This window comes from Triticum urartu, chromosome 3A (genome assembly GCF_056163025.1).
Source record: "Triticum urartu cultivar PI428250 chromosome 3A, HENAU_Tu73, whole genome shotgun sequence".
NCBI lineage: Eukaryota > Viridiplantae > Streptophyta > Magnoliopsida > Poales > Poaceae > Triticum > Triticum urartu.
Genome location: NC_141875.1, coordinates 632,564,057 through 632,584,136, shown reverse-complemented (window position 1 = coordinate 632,584,136; position 20,080 = coordinate 632,564,057). Strand labels below are relative to the sequence as shown.

Sequence of the window (20,080 nt, the reverse complement as noted above, 5' to 3'; positions counted from 1 at the left end):
TGTTGCATAGAGTGGTGTATTTCTGTTCGATGGTTGGTAGGATAGGTGCAATATGGCGCTGGTCACTCCCGTCTTCTGTTCAGATTAGATTAGATTAGCTTTGCTCCTTGTTTAATTTCTTGCAAACGGAGAAGGTTGGAAATAGCTCCTCAAATTATATTTCTGGGCGGATTCTATTGGTTATTTTAAACGACTGCATGCTCCATGTTTGGATTACACTATTGCTTCTTGGAAACGGACAGGAATTCCTAGGATCATTAGCCGGTTAGATAGAATTCATGGTATTAATTTGGGTGATGTCTTTTATACGACATGGATATTTAGAGGGTCTGGTCAGATATTAAAAACAACGATTAATTAATATCTCGCTCTGAATCAAGGTTAAAGTTATATAAACCTACATATGCATAAGATTATTGAAAGGTTAGTAGATCCAATGAGCCATTTTAGTGGTTTATTCAGTTCAGATTAGTCTTTCATATCTAGAACAATGGTGATTAGATGTTCATGACTCGGTTTCGTGGTGAGATCTGGTGCTTGCATAGATTAACCATCTAGGGCACAGAGCCTTGGCGTTGTTTTTTTTTGCGTACTTTTTTTTGCGTACTGCCTTGGCGTTGTTGTTTAATGAATTTTTCACCTATAAGCAGTATGTATCTTTGTATACATAAATTTGCCAAGTTCTACTAGCATCACCACATCTAGGGGTTAGGTCAATGGAAAGGCTGCTTAGCTAGTATTCAAGCACTAATCAGTGGTGTGATCGATCAATTACCACCGTTTATAACATCTAATCACTGTTCATAATTTTGTCCTTCTGTTTTGGTAGCTTTACAAGATTTGATAGTTATGATTTTATGTATGTGACGTAGTATGACTACCAACTCACTCGTCACTTGTGTTTAGTGGTTGTTTTCGTAATTTCAAGCTAAACTATTTTTGATGTAGTTCAACTTAAAGTTGGAGGTTTACTAATCATTGGAAATTCTTAGCTCTTATCTAATTTCAATGGCCTAACTCTTCATGTCAATTACAATACACCATTTGTTTAATATGGCTGCATATGTTTTTAGCACAATCTAGGAGTTTACCCGATTATTAATTAATTATAGGATATGATATTTTTTAGCTTTTGTATCGTTTCGCTGGATACGTCTCCTAGTGCACAGGAGGATCACATTCTAGGCTGTTTAACAATCATACGTAGGCATTTCTTCCACAAGGGAAATCATTTTTTCATCTAGGAAGCAAATCACTTCCTCTTGATTCATTATATCACTATTTTAGTGATCTAAACGCTCTTATATTTCTTTACGGAGGGAGAACTTTATTATATCATTGTAAACAGTAGTAACTTAGCTAGTTCACTGGTCATGAACCAGGGTTGTACCATTTTCTTTTAACAGAAAAATATCAATCTTGTAAGTGCTTGATTTACAATTTTTTATATACTTTCCCATATTCATATTGTAAACATGATGACTTGTTGTTAATTGTGCAACTGTTATGTGTTGTATCTTACTTTAGTCTTACATTCACCCCTATATGTGGCTTTTCAAGATGATTTTACTACATAGTACAAAATAGTTACACAAGAGTGTTTTTTTTTAATTCACGCGGTCTAACATGGCGTGAGCGTGTAAGCGTGCACGTGCGTGCACATGCATGAGTGTTATCTCCATGTCATTTCTATTTTTCCTTGTGTAGAATGCCAAAATAAGTGCTCCCAGACAAGCAAAGGCAGAGAAGTTAAGACGCGACGGAGCTTGAAAAATGAACTACCCTCCTTCAAGATCAACCCGCTCTAAAAAAAAGGTCCCGCATTAGCAGGAGGGACAAAACAAATAAAGAGATGCTAGACACTCATATTTTTGAGTTGTGCATGGAGTATGTTCTGTCTTTGTCGTAGGTTGTTAGTTTTCATTTTCTTTTGATTGGAATGTTAATCTTATAATGTACTACTACAACTCTCTATGTAGGGATGTTTGGTCATGCATGGATATTAAAAAGAAGAACGATTATGCGTACCTTAATCCGTTGTGGTTTAACATGTACACCGACTGGGATGATAAATCAAGAATCCTTAAATGGATAAAAGCTAAGAAGATATTCACAAGACGATACGTATTTGTACCTATTGTTATTTGGTATGTTACTCACATTATGATCATGCAGAATCACTTATTTGATCCGCATGATACCAAATATTCACTTTGTTGACTATATATAGGGGACACTGGAGCCTTCTTGTGTTGTGCAATTTTGGCAAGACCAAGTACTTGGGTACTAAGAAGGGGCCACGCATGCTGCTACTGGATTCACTTAAAAAGGTGAAAGCGGAGAGGTTACAACCAATCATCAACAGGTTTGTTCACTTTATTTTCTCTCTCACTAAGCCATCAAAATAATTCATGTTAGCATGTTTACATATTTTGTTGTAGCATGGTTTTGCATGTAGGCAACTCAAGATACTACAACGAGATATGTTTTTTATCTATATATATTATTAGCCCAACAAGGTGTTTATTATTTCAAAAAACATTGCGCATTAATTTTAGTTGGAGGTTGCATGGAGTGGGCGTCAAAAGCTCCTTGATATATGCCTTAGTTTACGTTCACATAAATGTTTTATTTACTCATTTGCATTGTCTATAACACATAATTGTCATCCTTATTCTGAATGCCCTATATTTATTAGCCCTTTATTGATGGTGTATACCAGATTCATTGTTGATATTTTAAAATTCGAAGAGCGGGAAGAGTTAGAGCAGTTCATAAATGAAGTCGAACTTGAGTTTCCTAAGGTATGATGTTTAACTTCTGACAGTCGAACTATTTTTCATCTTTTGGAAAAAATATATCTATTATTATGTTCTATATTGTTGCTTCTTAATTATTTGGATTTCTGTTATGATATACTTAAACAAACTTGTAGGTGCCACAACAAAGTGGAGTAGATTGTGGTATGTATGTTCTTTACTTCGTGTACTGTTTTCTCACGATAAAAAAACTGGGAGAAGATTTGAGCCATCTGGTATATGTCATCCGCTTCAAACTTTACACAACATTCCTATTTGTGCCTCACAAAGTCTTTTACTAATTTGTTTGTTTAACTGATGACTTTGTTCTAAGGATGCCTTGTTCGATCCGGAGGAACTGAAGAGCCTAGAGGACATACGCATAGATATTCTTTCATACAAAGAGTATGCTTATCCCTACCGTCTTTATTTATTGGTTGTTAAATTGTGATCTTATTTCCCTTGTACTTATCTGCAGGAAAATGGATGCAAAAGCTGCAGAGTTGATTGCATGTCAAGATTGCTCCGATTAAACTGTACCACCTACTTGTTGTCGGGTAATGGCAGATTGGTGCTGTTGATAATTAACATCATGCTATCTTCTCTTATGCTTCCTGCTCTTGTGTTAACTATCAGTGGTTTTTCTCTCTTACTCATCAGGCAACATCATCTTGACCAACAAACCAGAGTTCATCTTCACCGGTGGCAAGTTTTGAGGAAATTTGAAGACTTCCAGTAATAAGTTAGTAATACATTCTATGCAAACAGTCAAGACAAACATGGCTGATAGTCCAAACAGATAGCTTCAGTGACAGTCAGCACCCAGTTCATCATAAAGAATTTACAATTGTTTCCATTCGTTCAAAAAATTAAGATACCAGTGTAAGTGCATTTGATGGATTTTTTTGAAACTACATTTGATTTTTTTTTTGAAAAGGAGGATTACCTCGGCCTCTGCGGCCATATTATTAAAAGTGGCAGCAAAAAACAAAGTCTGAAATCCAGTAATCCAGTACAGCTCGTAAACGGAGCAAAGAGAAAAATGAAAACATTCTGCATTTGATGGATTTAGTTTGCACTTCTGCATTACCAACTTATAATTGCTGCATGGAATGTGATCGATTATAACCACCATTTCCTTTCTGGATGGATTATTTATGCATTGCTGTTCTTTCATGCGTATGCCGAGTTGGTTATGTAATCAGAAATTAGCAGTATATGCTATACAATATGTTCCGGCCGGTAACACTTCTTATTTCGGTAAGAAGTGTAAAGTAGCCACAGCGCTCCGTCTCTAGCATTCATTCAGTAGGGTAGGACAGTAGGGGCAATGGTGGACTGATCCACTGCTGGGCTGCATGCCTGCATCATGGATGGTGTGTGCTGGATTGAGTTGAGATCCTCCCTCCGTGCTGCGATGTCTTCCGATGCTCCGATTCCTCCACGTTCTTTTGTAGCTCAGCAGGATATTTACTCAAGATTGGTCACGCTACCGCCCACTCATATGCGCGCTCGATAGTCACACAGCTTGTAGAAGCTGAAGCTCAGTTCCATACCTGGACGTCAGTACTCAGTGCAATTGTGTTTCCCTTCGCGTCCAAGCTAGGACAACCGAAGATTATGGGTGTGAATATGTGTCACGAGAAATTTAAGACAGCTCTTAACCTTTTATAGGGCCGCTGATAAAGCGAATGTCAACTAGAGTAGCTCCAAGGGAAAGTGAAATCATTAGTTAAGAGATACCTCTTGGCCACTATCACCTTTTCTGGTGATCTTGTCACAGTTAGCGAGTTTTGGTGAGATTTCTCCCACGCACGCGATAAAGATGGGTTTATTAGTACTATTTTATATAGTTGATTATTCAAAATGATTTATCTCTTGAATCATGCGTCCAAATCATGAACCGTTTTCACCGTTTCATTCCTCGCACCGAGATCTCTATATTGATGGGTTCCGAGAAACTTTTTGGGCAAAATTTGTGCTCCAAAATTTTACTAAACTGTCATTTAAATATACTAACTCGCGTTTCACTTTTGGGAAGCATAATTTGTACTTTTCAAGCGAGAAGCATAATTGTGCTTCACATGGAAGCACACCTGTGCTTCACTTTTCCGAAAATTACAATTGTTCCTTCGCCCGAGAAGCACAACACGCGAGAAGCACAATTGTGCTTTCCTTTTCACACAAAACACTATTGTGCTTTTGTTTCTCGTAGAAGCAGACATGAGATTCATGTGAAAGAACTATTGTGCTTCATGCGGAAACATTACCGTACTTTTCACACGAAATGCTACATGTGCTTCACGCTCATGATAGACAAAAAAAAAAAAAGAAGAAACGAAAAAACTAATAAACTGGAAAAAACATGAAACCCAAGAGAAAAAACAAAAACAACCGTCCGATGCAGGAAGCACCCACCGGCGGCACATGGCGGCGCTGGAGTGCTCCCTCGCGTGGTAGACTACCCGCTGGAATCCCCATCTAGGGGGTATCCCTTAGTTAGTTGCTCCCTTTGCGTCTAACGAGCGAACCTTGATCATTCCATCAGGTGTTTGCTCCATGGTGGGGTCTGCGGGACGGTAGTTGGCCCAACAATACTGGGAGCATGCGGGAAAAAATTAACTGGGCTAGGCCCGGTTAGCTGTTTTCTACCCAAAAGATTGTCAACAGTAAAATTAAATATATGTTTTTTACATATTAAAGTAAGAAAACTACTCCCTCGGATCCATATTAATTGTCGTTAATTTAGTACAAAGGGAGTACATAAATTTGGTGTTTGCTCCATTGAGGCAACGAGTGATTGATGAATCAAATTCCCCTTTCCCCTTCTCCAAGCTCTCCCCTCTCACCTGCTATCCTCACCTACTCCGATCCGATCCCGATCCCCTCCTCTCTCCTTCCTCTGGATCATGACAATTTGGTACTCAGAGCCTATATTTTTCCCACCACCCCACGCCGCCGCGGTTCTCATATTCTCTCGGTCGCCTGTAACATCCACCGGGTCAGGTGCAAGCCGCTCCGGCGAGTTTGCACAAAATCCTGCTCGGGGTTCGGTCGATTTGGAGCGAGACCACGGCGCTGTCCAAACACTTGGCGCAGACTCGCCGTGTTCCCGACGCGATGTCGGAGACCACCGACAAGCTGCAGAACTTGCTGGAGTTGGTCATCCACCGCCTCGATGGAAGCCAGAAGACGGCCGACGAGCGACACCAGGCGCAGCTCTCCTACAACGAACAGGTCTTCATCGAGCTCAAGCACCTCTCCAAGCAGATCGATCTCACCCAGGCAGATGTGGATGAGGCGCGCAAGGCCGCGCCCATGGTCGACCCCCCCGCCGCGCACCACACCACCATGTCACCCTTGGGAATTTCAACGACGGCGGGCTCCTCTGCACCACCACCGCCCCCGTCATCTCGTCCCATGCCTCCCCTGCTCTACATGGATGGAGCAGCCCAGCTGCCCTTTGCGCGGCTGGTCAACCACGGGTCGCCTCTGTCGCTCCAGCCCTCACCGACGGCTTCAAATCAAGAGCGCGGGACATATCTCTGCACCAAACCACCGAAGCATGATTTTCCATGGTTCGACGGCAACGCCCCGCGCATCTGGCTCGAGCGGTGCGTCTCTTACTTCGAGCTATACTGCGTGCCATCGCACAGCTGGGTCACCACGGCCTCGCTGTACATGGATGGCCTGACAGCGATGTGGCTACAGGCTCATCGTCAGAAACCTTCAGGGTTGTCTTGGGCAGCTTTTCGTGCAACAGTGGCAGAGGAATTCGGGCCTGGGGAATTCGAAGCACAAATGCATGAGTTGGTTCAGTTGCGGCAGACTGGGAGTGTGCAAGAGTATCGTCATCAGTTCGAGACATTGATGTACCATCTTCTGTCTCTTGATCCGCATTTGAGCGCGCAGTTTTTCATCTTTCAGTGCATGCTCAGGCTCAAGGACGAGCTTCGACTGGGCGTCCGCCTGCAGGCCCCCATCAGTATCACTCGAGCGGCCGTTTTCGCAAGAATTCAGGTAGAGGAATTGGAGAGACAACGCGCACAGCGCCAATGGATCGTACCAGTGGGTCGTCCACCTCCACAAGCAGCAACAACAGCCACCATTCCAGCCCGGGCAGTAGCACAACCACGCCCAGCAAACTATGACTTTGCTCGGGAACGACAGTTACGAGAATTCCGACGAGCTAATGGACTGTGTTTCCGCTGTGGGGATAAATACTCCCGCGAGCATCAGTGCAAAAGCACGGGACATATTCTGATGATCGAAGTGGGCTAGTTCGGAGAAATTCTGTCCGACGAAACCATGCTCGCGCTGCAACTGCTGGATGCACCAGTGCAACAGGAACCAGAATACTGCTCTCTGAGTCAGCATGCCATGTCCGGCGAGGAAGGGCTGTCCAGGATTCGCCTGTGCGCCCAAGTGGGTGATCAGATCATGCTGCTGCTGGTCGATTCGGGGAGTTCTCACAGCTTCATGAGTGAGAATTTCACCGCCCGAATTGTTGCTAAGACTGAACAACTCCCCCCTGTGTTAGTTCGTGTGGCGAATGGACAATGGCTGCTCTGCAACAAGCTCTTGCGCAAATTGGCCTGGCAAGTTCCTGTTCATACCTTCAACACCGACCTCCGGGTGTTACCACTGAGTGCCTACGATGGCGTTCTGGGGATCGACTGGCTCTCTCCCCACAGTCCGATGTTGTGCCACTGGCAACTGAAGACGATTCAGTTCGACAGCGGGGGCAAGACAGTGAAACTACAGGGAGTGAAAACCACCAACCTGTCTTCCATCTCAGAGTTGGATGCTTATGAGCTGCATCGAATGGAAGTGGCCAACGATATCTAGACAGCGGCCCTTGTCACAGTGGAGAAAACTGACGAGCCACCGCCTTCACTAGTCCCAGCCAACATTCAGAAAGTTCTGCGCGAGTATCAGGACATGTTTGCTGAACCAACAACCCTGCCCCCGCCTCGTCAGTACGATCACAGCATCAACCTGGAGCCAGTCACTACACGCTCCGGTCCGGTCCCATGAGTCGAGTCGAAAGTAGTGATGCTATGTGTAGTTTTGAAACATTGATTGGCTCATGTTGTAATTAAACTTTAATGAATTGTATGTCTCTTTGGTTTGGATAGTCATTCAACTTAGATGTAATCGATGCTATTTATTAGTAGGACCATGAGTCGTGCTATTAATGTCTTGCTTTTCTCTTCCGATCCTTTTGTTGCATACTTATATATTGCTTATGTATTGTCTGTTGTTTGGCTTGTGCATAGAGATGTCGTCGTATGTCGTGTACAAGGGTAAGGTTCCCGGAGTCTACGAAGACTGGGAGGAGTGTCGGAGACAGGTTCACTGTTTCAGCGGTAACAGTTACAAAGGGTACACCACTAGGGCGGAGGCGGAATCTAGATACGCCCGCTATCTAGCGGGAGAGAGGAGGGAGCGTTGGAGGAACCGGATGAAGACCAGTTTCATCGCGATGATGCTCATTGTGATGACCGTAGCTCTCTTCTATGTGATGGTAGTTTAGATGATCGATATCGACTTGTAATGTAAAGACAAACTCGCTACTCACGGTCTCGAGACTTGTAATGTTTTATCTTTGTTCGGTCTTTTGAATTCGGAGACTAATATGATGAATTGTATTTGGAGACTAATCTTCTATTGTATTCGATGAATCTGTTGTTGCTGTGTGGTGCTGTCTATATTCTGTCCAATAATATATTTTGTAACCTGTGCAAAAACTAGAAAAGTAAAAAAACCTAATATTCATACTAATGGCGCATCACCGCAAAGTGCGCCATTAGTATGCCAAAGGATACTAATGGCGCATCACTACACAGTGCGCCATTAGTATGCCAAAGGATACTAATGGCGCATCACCCCACAGTGCGCCATTAGTATGCCAAAGCACGTGGGTAAATATGGCCCCCTAGGAGGCATACTAATGGCGCATGGTGGTCTATACTAATGGCGCACAGCGTGGTGCGCCATTAGTAAAAAATACTAGTGGCGTGGTACTAGTGGCGCACCAGTAGTGCGCCATTAGTAGGCAAAACTGGTGCGCCACTAGTAGGCCTTTTCCTAGTAGCGACGGCAACATCGGTCTCGGGGTCTACCAGAGAGAAGAGGGGGAAGAAACAGTAAATACAGAGCAAACAATGCATCACAAGGCATAACATGACGACGGGCAGAGCTAGGGTTGCCCTAACGTAGTACTACACGTTGCAGACGGAGGGGATAAACATCCGAGGATGAATTCCTGGCGTTAGGCGGATTCCGGACAGATGAAAAAGAGGGGACGGTTCCATGTTCATCATGCTAGGGACATGTGACAGGTGAATGGACCGTGCATTTGGATTCGCTGGATTTTTCTGAGCAACTTTCATATAGAAAACATTTTCATCGGAGTTACAGATTATTTTCTATGAATTTCTAAACATTTTCTTATTTTCTGGATTTATTTTATTTACAGAAAATGATATATGACGTCAGCATGATGTCATAGTGACATCAGCAGGTCATCAGACGGCTGACCAGGTTAAACCTGACATGTGGGTCCAGCGGGACCCACATGTCAGCCTCTTCTAGCTTAATAGTGGACTAAACTAACCTAACATGATTAATTAGTGGTGTGGGCCCCGGGTGTTAGTGAATGTTTAGGTTAATCTAATTACTTGTGTTTACAAAAACGTTTTCAGACTAATTAACAGAGGGCCCCCCACATGTTAGTGGCTGGGGCTGCCCAGTCAGCATGTTGACTGGGTCAACCCAGTCAACAAGAGCCCACGGGGCCCGTTGGCAGCGACATAGGGAGGGCCGCATGGCGGACAAGCCAGCAGGCGACGCCGGAGTCACTCTGGCGACCCTCTCGCGGTAGCTCCTTGCCGGAGTTGGCCGGAAAATCGCTACGGTGACCCGTTCTTCGCGCGCGAGGCGGCATTGGGAAGCTGGCGATGTCGCGCATTGGGGAGAGGTGCCAGTGGGCCCGGGGTTGGCCAGAGTTGGGCGTAGCGACAACGGCGGCGGCGCCGGCATCTGGGACTAGGCGGAAGCGGAGAAGCGCAGCTCGAGCGTGCAAGATGAGGAGCAGGGCATCAGCTATGGGGCTCCATGAGCGCGCTCGGGCGGACGGGTGAGGCCGTCGTGGCTCGGGAGCTTGGTGCTCACAGCCATGGCGGTGGCCAGAAACACGGCCACGCGACGGAGTCAGCTACGGGGCACGGGCGAGCTCGACTAGAGGAAGAGGAGGAGCGTGAGCTCACCAACGTTGCTGAGACGACCAGGGGGAGACGCGCGGCTGCGGGAGTCGTTGGCGAGGCGGCGGTGATCCGAGGAGGAAGAAGAAGGTCGGCCCAGTGATGGAAGGGCTTCCGGTTCCTGCTCGTGGGCGTGGACGATGATGCTGGCAGGCGTGAAGCTCCAGGACGCGTTGAAGAGGGATGGGGCAGCGGTCGCCTCGGCGGACGCCGGTGGGCGGCGACAGGAGGCGCTCGGTGGAAGGGGGTCTGGTGGAGGGGAAAGGATCTCGGCGAGAGGGGCGAGGTGAGTGGAGGCAGAGATCGAGGAGGCGGGGAGGCAATTGGGGAAGGGAGAGGGGAGCTTGAGGCGTCGGGGTCTTATCCCCTCGACGCCGGCGAGCTGGTGCGGAGGGGCGCGCTCGGCCATGCCCCCGGTCGGTTGAACAGGGGAGGAAGAGAGTGACCGGGCCAGGGAGGTGGGCCGCCTAGGATGGGGGAGTTGGGCCGGCCCAGGTGGGCTTGGCCCCAGGGGGGGGGGGGGGGTAGAGGGCCTCTCTCACTTTACCTTTCTTTTCTTCTCCCTTTTCTTTTCTCTTATTTTTTTATCAGTAGCTTTTGCATTTTCTTATAGCCACAATTGACTTTGCAAAAATATGCTGCTGACCAAAACAATTTCCTAGAATTATTGTGCACTGCCACAAAAGATTGTGTGGCTTCTAAAACAGTTTGCGATTTTTATAAATTAAAAAGGCGTTTAATTTATTGCTTAGGTCACTATTTTAAGTAGTTTAGGCCACTTAAACCCTTTGTAAAAATGTTGGTTCACAACCAATATTACCAGGAGAATATTTTACACATGATGAACATTTTAGTTTTCATGTTTGGGCATTTTGAATTTCACTCATAGTTTGAAAATGAATTCAACTGGAATTTGAAAGAACATGAGACAATAATGATCAGGCACATGTTTAGCAAAAAGATTAACTTAACCCCAGGGGTACTGTAGCATCATTACACCGGGGTGTTACAAAATCGCACACAAATACATATGAAATTTATCAGAATAAAATGGGAGTCTATCTCCCATAGAGTTGCCACTGATGCTCAACAAGATCATGACGGAGCTGGTAGTGCGAAGCACTATGCATTGTTCTCAATCTTTTGGTAGGTCTCAAGAAATGTATTGATCTCACATGCGTCCCTAACATGATTCACATGGATACCAACATTATCATAGTGAAATTCTAGTTTAAATCCCTCTTATCCTCGAGGATCATCTTGTGTAGAATTACACATATAGTCATGATGTTTCCGAGGGACTTCTTATCCCAGAAGCGAGCAGGACCTCGAAAAATGAAAACCGAGCTTGCAACACATCAAATGCCCTCTCAATATCCTCTCGGCATGCTTCTTGTGTTTGGGCAAGAAAATTATGCTTCTTGGTTTTCTGGTCACTTATGGTCTTCACAAATGTTGACCATGGAGGATAAATACTAGGGGCAAGATAGTACTATGTGGTATAGTCATGTTTATTGACATTATAGCTTTTTTGCGGGGTCCATTGACAGTATAGCCGCAAGCCGGAGCTTTTCCACTAGCTAGCTGAGAAAAAAGAGGAGATCGCTGCAACATATGGATATCATTCAGCGACCCCGACAATCCATAAAAGCAATGCCAAATCCACAAGCTGTGTGAAGCCATGACTTGGAGCACAATAGTTTGTTTATGTTTGTGGTCGGTGTATTGCCCCACCCAAGCCACCAGGCAGTTCTTCCACCTCCAATGCATGCAACCCACACTTCCAAGCATGCCCAACCATCCTCTTTCTTCATTAATCGCCATCAACTTATTTATGCCCCCCACATTCGGAGCTCAAAAATAATCCGGATCAATGTCTTCGCAAACATCTGAACACATTTGTGTGTGGAATTTTTTCCAATGCAAAGATACTCATCGGTGTAGTCAGCCGGAACGCCATATGCAATCACTCTCATTGCAGCCGATATTTTTTGGTATGAACTAATCCCAAGCTTCACCTATGCGAACAAAAAGAGACCTATGTATTCGATATCGCCTACGAAAAATATGAGCCAGATATGTCGGTACCTTGACGAAGTAGTCCTTAATGAGCATGTTGTGGCCAAGAGCTCAGTTGGGCAGAATGCAAAGCCGGCCAACCATCCATCTGCGGTGCTTTACCTTCGGGACGGCTTCAAATATGTCAATGAGATGCAATAAAATTAGGTGGTCGACATCGTCGTCCAAAATCTTCTCCTCCATGTCTCAATCATCTGACGAAGAGGACGACAAAGAACTCCAAGCGCCCATCTAAGAAATAAGTCCACACCTAAGATTTTTGTAAAATATCACCGTTCCTAATATTAAAAAAACAAATGGGCTTCAAATTACCTTCCACGAAAGTAATTTTGTCGGCTGGAATACAGTCAACCGCCCCTTTCTTCTCCGTTGCCGACCGAAGCAATTCACCTGACTTCTTCTTCACCATGGATCCAAATCCGCGGCGCTGGCAAGCACGGTTGCACCTCTGTTAATTCCGCGGCTCAGCAGCGTCTGGGTCAGACGAATCCGTCTGGTACGAGGCTGCGCGGTGAGCTCCGGGGCGGATCCACGCATCGGCGCCGGCCGCTACCACGTGGGGGGAAATGGGCACCCCCTGCCTCCAAAATCGGCGGAGAAGGTTTGGCGGGGGGCGGAGGCGGGGGTGCTACTCGATGCCGTGGGGCAATGGGGGTAGCAATTTACGGCACGGAGATGCGCCGGCGGCAACGGCTGTGGGCTCGATAGCTGGTTGCTTTTGGTCCAGGCGGGAGGGCTCTTTGCACATTCGTGTGGGCTTTTGTTCTAAAAATAATAATTCGTGTGGCCTTTATACCTGGCTACTACTTTGGTCTACAAGGAACCGGGAGGAGTGACACACTCAGCTTCTCTCTCCCGAAGAGAAAAAAATAGCGCGTTGTGGCACTGTAACCCTATCATCTTCCCCAGATCCATCTCATCGGCTCTCACCCTCTTGATTTTCTCGACCAAATCCCTTTCTATTAATCTCCACACTACACTATGCCGTCTCCGACTCATGGTCTCCTCCATCAACGCATCCTATCAAGATCCAGTCCCATTCTCGCTATCCTTCGATGCATACGATGACACCGTTGCTAAGCATGTTCAGTCGTATGCCGTCTAATTGCGAGCTCCCTCAAAAGTTATGGACAGAAAAGCGCATAAACTGCTCGCCCTTGCTCTTGAACATCTCCAAGTTAAAAGGCCAAAGACCATCATGGTGAGTGACACAATCCATCTGATTTGTACATATGATCTTTGGTTCCAAACAATTTTTTTAATTATCCCTCTCACTTCCGTGGCATGACAAGTTATAGGGGATCACACAGTTTGCAAGCTATTTGTTAGCTCAAACTACTAGTGGTATACTGATTTATACCTACAATGGAGGATTGACCGAAGCACTGCAGCTAGTGCAGTCTATAAAACGCGCACACACATTCACTCGAACGGAGTACTACTTGAGGCTGCTTGCCTTGTATTGAAATTGGAATGGCCTGATTACAAACCGATGGGCATCAGCCCTTTATATAGTTGTACATACCGACTTAGATAGGTCATGGCTGATGTATTAGATGTTCCTAGCTCACTGCTTACGTACTACTCCCTTGCAAGCTGAATTAGTTTGCAAAAACTTCTTACATTATGGGGTGGAGGGAGTAGATTTCTTAGCTACTAAGCTACAATTGCTCTTGCTAGTAAAACAAATTTTACTGCTGCCGACATGCGGCCATGCATGTGTCGTAGACAGGGGTGTTGGCTAGCACACGGAGTTTTTTATATCCTCGATTGTTTGCTCAAATGCATCATGATTGATTAGTTTAACCATGGGCTTGTTCTTGGAGGTGTGCGTAAATCATTACCGATGGTGTTGTCACGGAAATAGAATCTAGCCGGTGTGAAACCCACATATAACCTCAAGACATAGTTCATATTGTACTTTTTTATCTCATGTTTTATCTCCCCCCACTTGCTTATATTCTTCTTTCTCCATGCAGCAGCTGCATAGCACACATTGCTTCACACGAACTACGACCATTCACACGCGCTAGCAAATATCAACATGTTTATTAAGTTATTGAGCCCACAAGCAAGCCTGTTATTTTTTTTGTCGGTTCTAATGAGATTCTCTTTTTCACGGATACCATTTGCATTTTCTGATGTTTAATGATGTGATGTTCTTAGCAATAGATCTCAGGGGTAATGAAGTACTCGTTGTGATTTTTAATTCTGTTTTGCATTAGCCATTAGCTAAACGCGGCAATGAAGATCAAAAAATGTGTTGCACCCTTTCTCATCTAAAAATAAACTTTTTTATAACATAATCTATATATTTTCATTTCAGTTTTTACCTTAGTGCATCTATCCTGATTGATGATGTCTACTACCACTAGTAGAAAAAGGACCTAATGTGAGACACATTAGTGCCGGTTTGATTTTAGCCCGGTACTAATGGTACTATTAGTGCCGGTTCGAACGGCTATGCATTAATGCCGGTTCGTGTTGAACCTTTAGTACCGGTTCGTGCCACGAACCGGTACTAAAAGGATGATAGCAGGCTGGCGTCAGGCCGGGGCCCCACGATCACCTTTAGTACCGGTTCGTGTCACAAACCGGTACTAAAGGGCTAACCTTTAGTACCGGTTTGTGCCACGAACCGGTACTAAAGGGGTCTGACCTATAGTACCGGTTTGTGACACAAACCGGCACTATAGGGCACTATAATACTAGTTATACGTTTTTTTCCGACATCGTATGCAAAAATTATAGCCGTTTTACATTTTCCCTACACTTTTTGCAAAACATGTCCAAATTTAAGTTTTCAAATTTTCCTAAGTAGTAGATGTAGTAATATAACTACCTCTCGAAGGATTTTATTTTTGGAAGTTTTTATCATTTTCTTTTGATTTTTTCAGAACTGAAATGGCGACACACGGGGGGGGGGGGGGGGGGGGGGTACAGTTTGAAAATTGCGCTATAGTGCCGGTTTGTGTCACAAACCTGTACTATAGGTCAGACCCCGATCGTGGGGCCCCGGCCTAACGCCATCCTGCCATCACCCCTTTAGTACCGGTTCGTGGCACGAACCGGTACTAAAGGTTCAACATGAACCGGCATTAATGCATAGCCGTTCAAACCGGCACTAATGGTACCATTAGTACCGGGCTATAATCAAACCGGCACTAATGTGTCGCACATTAGGTCCTTTTTCTACTAGTGAATGTCACCTCAAGTATCCGTGGGTATGATTATACGATATGCATCACACAATCTCATATTCATTTATTCAAACCAACACAAAGTACTTCAAAGAGTGCCCCAAAGTTTCTACGGGAGAGTCAAGATGAAAACGTGTGCCAACCCCTATGCATAGGTTCATGGGCGGAACCCGCAAGTTGATCATCAAAACATACATCAAGTGGATCAGTAGAATACCCCATTGTCACCACGGGTATCCCACGCAAGACATACATCAAGTGTTCTCAAATCCTTAAAGACTCAATCCGATAAGATAACTTTAAAGGGAAAACTCAATCCATTACAAGAGAGTAGAGGGGGAGAAACATCATAAGATCCAACTATAATAGCAAAGCTCGTGATACATCAAGATCGTATCACCTCAAGAACACGAGAGAGAGAGAGAGAGAGAGATCAAACACATAGCTACTGGTACATACCCTCAGCCCCGAGGGAGAACTACTCCCTCCTTGTCATGGAGAGCGCCGGGATGATGAAGATGGCCACCGGAGAGGGATTCCCCCCTCCGGCAGGGTGCCGGAACGGCTCTAGATTGGTTTTCGATGGCTACGGAGGCTTTTGGTGGCGGAACTCCCGATCTATTCTGCTCCCGAAGTTTTTAGGGTATATGGGTATATATGGGAGGAAAAAGTACGTCGGTGAACCTCCGGGCTGTCCACGAGGCAGGGGGCGCGCCCCCACCCTCGTGGGCAGCCCGGGACTCTCCTGGTCCAACTACGATACTCCGTGGGCTTCTTCTGGTCCAAAAATAAGTTCCGTGAAGTTTCAGGTCAATTGGACTCCATTTGATTTTCATTTTCCGCGATACTCTAAAACAAGGAAAAAATACAGAAACTGACACTGGGCTCTAGGTTACTAGGTTAGTCCCAAAAATCATATAAAATAACATATAAATGCATATAAAACATCCAAGGTTGATAATATAATAGCATGGAACAATCAAAAATTATAAATACGTTGGAGACGTATCAGCACTCCCAAGCTTAATTCCTGCTCGTCCTCGAGTAGGTAAAGGATAAAAACATAATGTAGTTCTCTTTATTGTGGCAAGAATATTCAGATCCATAAGATTCAAGACAAAAGTTTAATATTGACATAAAAATAATAATACTTCAAGCATACTAACCAAGTAATCATGTCTTCTCAAAATAACATGGCCAAAGAAAGTTATCCCTACAAAATCATATAGTCTGGCTATGCTCTATCTTCACCACACAACATATTTAAATCATGCACAACCCCGATGACAAGCCAAGCAATTGTTTCATACTTTTGATGTTCTCAAACTTTTTCAATCTTCATGCAATATATGAGCGTGAGCCATGAACATAGCACTATAGATGGAATATAATGGTGGTTGTGGAGAAGACAAAAAGGAGAAGATAGTCTCACATCAACTAGGCGTATCAATGGGCTATGGAGATGCCCATCAATAGATATCAATGTGAGTGAGTAGGGATTGCCATGCAATGGATGCGCTCGATCTATAAATGTATGAAAGCTCAACAAAAGAAACTAGTGGGTGTGCATCCAACTCGCTTGCTCACGAAGACCTAGGGCATTTTGAGGAAGTCCATCATTAGAATATACAAGCCAAGTTCTATAATGAAAGATTCCCATTAGTATATGAAAGTGACAACATAGGATACTCTCTATCATGAAGATCATGGTGCTACTTTGAAGCACGAGTGTGGTAAAAGGATAGTAGCATTGCCCCTTCTCTCTTTTTCTCTCAATTTTATTTTTTTTTATTTGGGCCTTTTCTCTTTCTTATGGCCTCTTTTTTTTTCGTCCGGAGTCCCATCCCGACTTATGGGGGAATCATAGTCTCCATCATCCTTTCCTCACTGGGACAATGCTCTAATAATGATGATCATCACACTTTTATTTACTTACAACTCAAGAATTACAACTCAATACTTAGAACAAAATATGACTCTATATGAATGCCTCCTGCGGTGTACCGGGATGTGCAATGACTCAAGAGTGACATGTATGGAAGAATTATGAACGGTGACTTTGCCACAAATACGATGTTAACTACATGATCATGCAAAGCAATATGACAATGATGAAGCGTGTCATAATAACGGAACAGTGGAAAGTTGCATGGCAATATATCTCGGGATGGCTATGGAAATGCCATAATAGGTAGGTATGATAGTTGTTTTGAGGAAGATATATGGTGGGTTTATGGTACCGGTGAAAGTTGCGCGGTACTAGAGAGGCTAGCAATGGTGGAAGGGTGAGAGTGCGTATAATCCATGGACTCAACATTAGTCATAAATAACTCACATACTTATTGCAAAAATCTATTAGTTATCGAAACAAAGTACTACGCACATGCTCCTAGGGGGATAGATTGGTAGGAAAAGACCATCGCTCGTCCCCGACCGCCACTCATAAGGAAGACAATCAATAAATAAATCATGCTCCGACTTCATCACATAACGGTCCACCATACATGCATGCTACGGGATTCACAAACTTTAACACAAGTATCTCTCAAATTCACAACTACTCACTAGCATGACTCTAATATTACCATCCTCATATCTCAAAACAATCATCAAGTATCAAACTTATCATAGTATTCAATGCACTTTATATGAAAGTTTTTATTATATCCCTCTTGGATGCCCATCATATTAGGACTAGCTTCATAACCAAAGAAAACTACCATGCTGTTCTAAAGACTCTCAAAATAATATAAGTGAAGCACGAGAGTTCATCTAATTCTTCAAAATAAAACCACTGCCATTCCCTAAAAAGATATAAGTGAAGCACTAGAGCAACAACAAACTACTCCGAAATATATAAGTGAAGATCAATGAGTAGTCGAATAATTATGAAACTATATGAAGACTCTCTAACATTAAAGAATTTAAGATCTTGGTATTTTATTCAAAAAGCAAGCAAATCCTAACAAAATAAATTGACACTCCAAGCAAAACACATATCATGTGGTAAATAAAAATATAGCTCCAAGTAAAGTTACTGATGAATGAAGACGACAGAGGGGATGCCATCCGGGGCATCCCCAAGCTTAGGCTCTTGGTTGTCCTTTAATATTACCTTGGGGTGCCATGGGAATCCCCAAGCTTAGGCTCTTGCCACTCCTTGTTCCATAATCCATCAGAACTTAACCCAAAACTTGAGAACTTCACAACACAAAACTCAAAATAGAAAATCTCGTGAGCTCCGTTAGCGAAAGAAAACAAAACACCACTTCAAGATACTGTAATGAACTCATTATTGATTTATATTGGTGTTAAACCTACTGTATTCCAACTTCTCTATGGTTTATAAACTATTTACTAGCCATGGATTCATCAAAATAAGCAAACAACACATAGAAAACATAATCTGTCCAAAACATAACAGTCTGTAGTAATCTGTAACTAACGCCAACTTCTGGAACCCCAAAAATTCTAAAATAAATTGCTGGACGTGAGGAATTTATCTATTAATCATCTGCAAAAAGAATTTACTAAACTAGTCGTCAACCCGTGCATTCGCACGGGCTAGGTTTTTAAATTTTTATTATTACTTGTGATCTTCCTTTAAATGATGGATATTGTAGTACATGTATAGAAATTATTGCTCTAACAACTATACCACCATCTATTACCAACTATAAATTATCAAGACAATATCACTTATTTCAAGATAAAATGAAATCAAGTGAGATTGCATACTTTAAAAATTAATGGGAAGGAAAATTTGAACAATGCACGCCCACATGCAATCGAGATAAAATGAAATAATAACTTAATTAAGAACTCAATTAAGCAGATAGCAATGGTAGAATTGAACTACTTAATGAAACGGAAGGAAGACCATGCATCAAGATTATGTGGCAACCATGTGCATGCTCATAAGTATTCCTTTTCGTAACTTCTCCTTGATTCTATCAACACTAAGGCCCCATGGAGAGATTGTTCACTGTTACACATACCTGAAAATGCATGTGCATACGGCACACCAAGTTATAAATCATTATCTATGTGAAATTAAGAGACGTTATAGCTGAAAAGTAGTCCGGCAGCACATTATAGCTAAACAATAAGGAAATGATAATTGCAATGAATGGGGTACAAACTACGATTTGACTCCTGGCACCGTCATGATGATACCACACAGTTAAAATACTAAAGACACTTTGATAGACAAAACAACCCAAGACACCAATGCGATACAAAGCTCCGCAAACAATGGTTAGAAGTCAAAATAACTGGAACAAAATGTACAAACAGCCAAAATACACTCACTCAGTGTCAGAAAGAACAAACAAATATCTTACCTCATTTATGATATATAATTTGCATAAAATAGTGAAAAATATATACAAAAAGTAGTTCTAAGATCAGTTTTTGTAAAAGCATTAGCACATTCACCCAATATGTTGGTACTTCTGCCAATAAAGAAATCTAGTACATATGGTCAATGCCATTAGTCCATTCGGCCCACAATAATGCTCGGAAGAAAAAATTTATTTAGAAAAAAGAAAATTATAGAAAAATTATCAAAAAGATTAGGGTTAACTTAGAAATTTTGGAAATATATTGATCCATGATCTCATATACAAATATTCATTCTAAATTAATCAAGTGGAATTGTTGGAGATTGTACAGTCTGAACATCACAAACATAATGAATTTATTTTCACAAAATACATTATAAAAATATATTATACCA

At 43.2% G+C, this 20,080-nt stretch overlaps 1 protein-coding gene across 1 annotated transcript; it reads left to right on the top strand.

The window, feature by feature from the left end:
* The first annotated feature begins 1,718 nt into the window (after positions 1-1,718).
* LOC147980936 (putative ubiquitin-like-specific protease 2B) lies at positions 1,719-3,331 on the top strand. The gene is made up of 7 exons (XM_087515804.1): positions 1,719-1,887; positions 1,980-2,147; positions 2,231-2,365; positions 2,723-2,804; positions 2,936-3,034; positions 3,133-3,203; positions 3,277-3,331. The coding sequence occupies exons 1-7, from the start codon at positions 1,853-1,855 to the stop codon at positions 3,329-3,331; spliced, it is 645 nt and encodes a 214-aa protein (XP_087371930.1). The 5' UTR covers positions 1,719-1,852.
* Positions 3,332-20,080: the final 16,749 nt, after the last annotated feature.